Source organism: Somniosus microcephalus, unplaced genomic scaffold (assembly GCF_052327205.1).
Source record: "Somniosus microcephalus isolate GS21.2 unplaced genomic scaffold, FLI_Smic_1.0 unresolved_chr1, whole genome shotgun sequence".
NCBI lineage: Eukaryota > Metazoa > Chordata > Chondrichthyes > Squaliformes > Somniosidae > Somniosus > Somniosus microcephalus.
In genome coordinates, this window is record NW_028225179.1 from 168431540 (window position 1) to 168437539 (window position 6000).

At 46.2% G+C, this 6000-nt stretch overlaps 1 protein-coding gene across 1 annotated transcript in view; it reads right to left on the reverse strand.

Moving 5' to 3' along the window:
* The window catches only part of LOC147096526 (carboxy-terminal kinesin 2-like), a 28816-nt gene extending 24641 nt beyond the window's left edge, over positions 1 to 4175 (reverse strand). Inside the window, exons 1-3 of the mRNA XM_085975330.1 lie at positions 3374 to 4175; positions 1189 to 1332; positions 52 to 151 (exon numbers count right to left, since the gene is read on the reverse strand). Coding sequence (XP_085831456.1) covers positions 52 to 151; positions 1189 to 1332; positions 3374 to 3481 — 352 coding nt within the window. The 5' untranslated portion in view covers positions 3482 to 4175. The remainder of the gene's footprint in view (positions 1 to 51; positions 152 to 1188; positions 1333 to 3373) is intronic.
* Between the last annotated feature and the right edge of the window lie 1825 nt (positions 4176 to 6000).

Below are 6000 nucleotides of genomic sequence, written 5' to 3' on the forward strand. Positions count from 1 at the left end.
GATGAAAAACGCTGCGTCGATTGCCAAATCTGAAGCAAACAGATCACGTACCTCCACACTGACTCCTCGCCCCCATCAACGGCCTGTTTGACGTCATTTTGTTACTGGATGCAGTGTCACAGGCACTGCCAAACTTCACAACCATGGCCAGCTAAACCGGGTTTAAAAAAATACATCTCATTATCACAGTTTACACAAACCTTAACTGGCTTTATTGTCACTCAGCATGAGCAACACAAAGCCTAGAAAAATAAAGGTTCTGCATGCCCCAAAACCACCCAGCTACAGTACAAGAGCAACCAATTTGAAAGAACATTCCAGCCACCAGTTTTAGTTTAAAAGCCAGATTTGCACGAGGTAATTTATCTTAAAACATGTTTACTCAGGTCGGTCCCATCCTCCAAGAGCTCCCCTACTGCTCTGAATCGTGCCGTGGGATCTTTTACATGAATTTGAGGGGGGGGGGGGGTCTTTGTTGAACGTCTCATCTGAAAGATGGCCACCACCTCATGCTACATAAAAGGCAAATTCTTTCTGCCCTTAGCTGATAAGATTGGCTTGCTGAGAGACAGATGCTTTCAGGAGCAACAATGTAGAGAAGAGTTGCTCCAATAAATTTCAGGGTTTATTGCTGCCATCAATACCCCGTACTTCATTTAAAAAAAGGGAAAAACGGAAGCCAATTTTGTGCAAGTGCATTGCTTAGTAGAACACGCTGGGAAGACAGACAGACGAGTTGGCCACAGATTGCAGCAATTGCCACCAACACAAAGCATATTGGATGTGTGGAAGATCTGAGATGAACCACATTATTGTGTCAAATAGATAGCTGCAAGGAACTAAAAACCAAGTAGATTGAAGCAAGCCACAAAGCAAAGTGTGCCCTTTAGACAGTCAGCGCTCCAGGTTTAGGAGAGACAGCCATTACTTCCCGGTATCGGACGTGGATTACAACATCTCAGTGGGAGAGATTTCTTCCGTCATGCCATATTCACCACTGAAAATTCGGCACTGATTCTCAGCTCCTCCCAACTTCCATGCAGGCTATCCTACTCACTCTTTCCAGAGGCTCCCCTCTGAACCTTCCTGTAATGTCATTTTACCTGTGTTTTTAGGCTTCGACAACCCCCCCCCCCTTTGCAGGTTATCACCAAGTCTAGGATTATACAGTCACTGGGAAGGACTCACATCTGTGTTGTCCATCGTTGCAGTCAGCTTCATTTTCTTCCGTGAAGGCTGTGGAAGACGTGAGCGCTGGCGCGGAGATGGGTTCTTGTCATCGTTGCCCATGGTCTCATCGATATTCAGCCTCCGAACCAGTAAAGGGGAGCGCTGTCAAAAGCGAGCAACAGTTTCAGTGCCACCTGCACCTGTGTGCTACAATAAAACTATCGAGGGTGGGACCACGGGTCTGGAAACTAAATCAATTATCTCGGCCTTTTCAGGAGCACCAGAACCACTGCAAAAATAGAGTTCCTTTTGTACAGGAAAAAAAAAACTTGTACGGTCGCCACATTTCTAACAATGACAACGTTTGGGAACAAGAGAGGAATGATCTCCAGTTGAGTCCAAGTTTCCCACAGCTCACACTCCTGCAGTGTTCTTGCCACAGATTTTTAACAGAAACATAGATGATAGGAGCAGGAGTAGGCCATTCGGCCCCTCGATCCTGCTCCGCCATTCAATGAGATCATGGCTGATCATCCAAGTTCAGTAACCGGTCCCTGCTTTCTCCCCATATCCCTTTAGCTGTAAAAATATATCAAACTCCTTCTTGAATATATTTAATGAATTGACCTCAACTGCCTTCTGTGGTAGAGAATTCCACAGGTTCACCACTCTCTGGGTGAAGAAATTCCTCCTCATCTCAGTCCTAAATGGCTTACCCCTTATCCTTAGACTGTGACCCCTGGTTCTGGACTCCCCTGCCATCAGGGACATCCTTCCAGCATCTAGTCTGTCTAGTCCTGTTAGAATTTTATAAGTTTCAATGAGATCCCCTCTCATTCTTCTAAACTCCAGCGAGTACAAGCCCAATCGACCCAATCTCTCCTCATACGTCATTCCTGCCATCCCAGGGATCAGCCTGGTGAATCTTCGCTGCACTCTCTCCATGGCAAGAACATCCTTCCTCAGATAAGGCGACCAAAACTGCACACAATACTCAAGGCGTGGTCTCACCAAGGCCCTGTACAACTGCAGCAAGATACCCTTGCTCCTATACGCAAATCCTCTCCCTATGAAGGCCAACATACCATTTGCCTTCTTAACCGCCTGCTGCACCTGCATGCTTACCTTCAGTGACTGGTGCACAAGGACACCCAGGACTCGTTGCACTTCCCCTTCTCCCAATCTATTGCCGTTCAGATAATAATCTGCCTTCCAGTTTTCGCCACCAAAGTGGATAACTTCGCATTTATCCACATTATACTGCATCTGCCCAATCACCCAACCTGTCCAAATCATACTGGAGCTTCTCGGCATCCTCAACGCACACGCAGTGATTTAACTGAAGGATCATTTGATCAATAGCTGAAGCTGTAGTTCATTTCTTCATACTTTACATTGCCAGTGTTGCATTGTGGTTTTCGGATTGCTTGAAATTTTTTTAGTTGCAGACTACTGACAAGTGAGGTCTACCCTCCAAGTGCTTTCACTTGCCCAGGCCAAAGCCAATACCAAGATAAATTTAAAAACAGCTTGCGTTACATCATTCCAGCCCTTTCAAATTCAATATTCGCGAGTAACATGGACACATTCCTTAATCAGGATCCAAACCCGTCACATCAAGTGGGTTAATACACACCACCTTGCATTTATATAGCACCTTTAATGTAGACAAATGTCCCAAGGCGCTGCTCAGAGGAGTGACCAGAATGGATGGGTGGCGAAAACCTCGATCAAAGAGGTGGGTTTTAGCAAAGGTCAAACAGAGGGGAGGGAGGCAGAGGGGTTTAGACATTTTAACAGTCCAAGGTTAGGAGACAGCCAATTACTTCCTGGTATCCAATGTTGATTGGAATGAGTTATATCCAGACAGTATTTTTTTGGTTTAATACTAATCAGCTCAGATAATCTGCTCCATATCCCTTGAGGGGAATTGAACAACAGGCATCGCAGTTCTAATTCTGCCAAGTTCCTCTTCTCCACCCAAACTCAGATTGCTATTCTACACGTTGCCTCCATTCATCTCCACAGTGGAGAGGCGCTCAGGATCACCTCCGTTTCCTTGCGCACTTGTCAATCTTGCTGATGTCTTGTACCATCAGTAGTGTTGGCCCTTCACTACACGAGACACACACAGCTGCAGTAAAGGCTTGCAGTTTTCCCCGAGGATTACAGTCGGATTCTTGCCTCTTACTGCACAACTCACCTCTCCATCATCAGCGGCTTTGCGTTTCTTCATCGCAGGCTGCGGCAACTCTGGCACGTTCTCCGAGGACGAAGTCATGGCTGCAGGTGCATTCAGCTTCTGATCCATTAAAAGGGAAGCACTGCCAAAAAACCAAGAACAGTTGCAGGGTAACCTTCACCCAGTAAACTATGGGGGGCAGGTCTGGTACACCAACCAGCTGATTCCCAAGGGCCCAGAAATGATTGATTTGGAGTGTGGCCATTCCAGGACCCGTTTGAGGAAAGGACTTATTTGGAATGCTTACATTAGCACCAGCTGCTAATGTGTTCCTGATATCAGACTCCTGCACCACTCTTTCCATGCAAAGTATGGATTCTTTTACAATCTAACCACAGGCTGATGTTATTGGCAGATAGGACCTTGTGCAGTGACTATTGAAGGGGTGAAGTGTTATGAACCAATATCCAGAAGCTGTTTGATAAATTGCTGGTGTGGATTTGGGAAGTCAGTCAGTCAGTCACAGAATCATTCATAGAATGGCTACAACACAAGAGGAGGCCATTAAGCCCGTGCCAGCTCTCTGCGACAGCACTTCACCTAGTCCCACTCCACCGCCCTTTCTCTAACCCTGCAAATTTATTTCCTTCAGATACTTATCCAACTCCCTTTTGAAAGTAATGATTGAATCTGCCTCCACCACCCTTTCAGGCAGTGCATTCCAGATCCTAACCACTCGCTGGGTAAAGTTTTTCCATACTTCGCCTTTGGTTCTGCTGCCAATCACCTTAAATCTGTGTCCTCTGGTTCTCGACCCTTCTGCCGATGGGAACAGTTTCTCTGTCCAAACCCCTCATGATTTTTTACTCCTCTCAAAGCTTCTCTGCTCTAAGGAGAACAACCACAGCTTCTCCAGTCTATCCACATAACTGAAGTCCCTCATCCCTGGAACCATTCCCGTAAATCTTTTATGCACCCCCTCAAAGGCCTTCACATCATTCCTGAAGTGCGGTGGCCAGAATTGGACACAGTGCTCCAGTTGGGGCTGAACCAGTGTTTTATACAGGTTCATCATAATTTCCACACTTTTATACCTCTATTTAGGAAGCCCAGGAACCCATGAGCTTTAATTGTTTTCTCAACCTGCCCTGCCACCTTCAACAATTTGTGCACACATAACCCCAGGTCTCCGGGCTCATGCACCCGCTATAAGATTGTACCAGTCAGTTTATATGTCCTCTCCTCATTCTTTCTACCAAAATGTATCACTTCACACTTTTCGGCATTAAATTTCATCTGCCACATGTCCGCCCATTCTACCAGCCGGTCTATGTCCTCTTGAAGTCTATCACTATCCTCCTCACTGTTCCTATTACTCCCAAGTTTTGTCTCATCTGCAACATTTGAAATTGTGCCCTGTACACCCACATCCAAGTCATTAATATAGATCAAGAAAAGCAGTGGTCCTAGAACCAACCTCAGGGGGAACACCACTGTATACCTTCCTCTAGTCCGAAAAACAACCAAACATTGATAGAAACATAGAAGATAGGAGTAGGCCATTCGGCCCCTCGAGCCTGCTCCACCATTCAATGAGATCATGGCTGATCATCCAAATTCAGTACCCGGTCCCTACTTGCGCCCCATAGCCCTTGAAATCTTTAGCCTTAAGAAATATAGCCAACTCCTTCTTGAATATATTTAATGAATTGGCCTCAACTGCCTTCTGTGGTAGAGAATTCCACAGGTTCACCACTCTCTGGGTGAAGAAATTCCTCCTCATCTCAGTCCTAAATGGCTTACCCCTTATCCTTAGACTGTGACCCCTGGTTCTGGACTCCCCAACCATCAGGAACATCCTTCCAGCATCTAGTCTGTCCAGTCCTGTTTGAATTTTGTAAGTTTCAATGAGATCCCCTCTAATTCTTCTAAACTCCAGCGAGTATAAGCCCAATCGACCCAATCTCTCCTCATATGTCATTCCTGCCATCCCAGGTGTCAGTCTAGCGAATCTTCACTGCACTCCCTCCATGGCAAGAACGTCCTTCCTCAGGTAAGGCGACCAAAACTGCACACAATACTCAAGGTGGTCTCACCAAGGCCCTGTACAACTGCAGCAAGACATCCTTGTTCCTGTACTCAAATCCTCTCACTACGAAGGCCAACATACCATTTGCCTTCTTAACCACCTGCTGCACCTGCATGCTTACCTTCAGCGACTGGTGCACAAGGACACCCAGGTCTTGTTGCACTTCCCCTTCTCCCAATCTATTGCCGTTCAGATAATAATCTGCCTTCCTGTTTTTGCCACCAAAGTGGATAACCTCGCAGTTATCTACATTATACTGCATCTGCCATATCACCCAAACTGTCCAAATCATACTGGAGTTTCTCAGCATCCTCCTCACAGCACACACGCCCACCCAGCTTTGTCGTCTACAAACTTGGAGATTACATCCAGTTCCCTCGTCTAGATCATGAATATATATTGTGAATAGCTGGGGTCCTAGCACTGATCCCTGCGCTACCCCACTAATCACTGCCTGCCACTCAGAAAGAGACCTGTTTATTCCAACTCTTTGCTTCCTGTCTGCCAACCAGTTCTCTATCCAAGTCAGCACCTTGCCCCCAATTCCATGTGCTTTAAT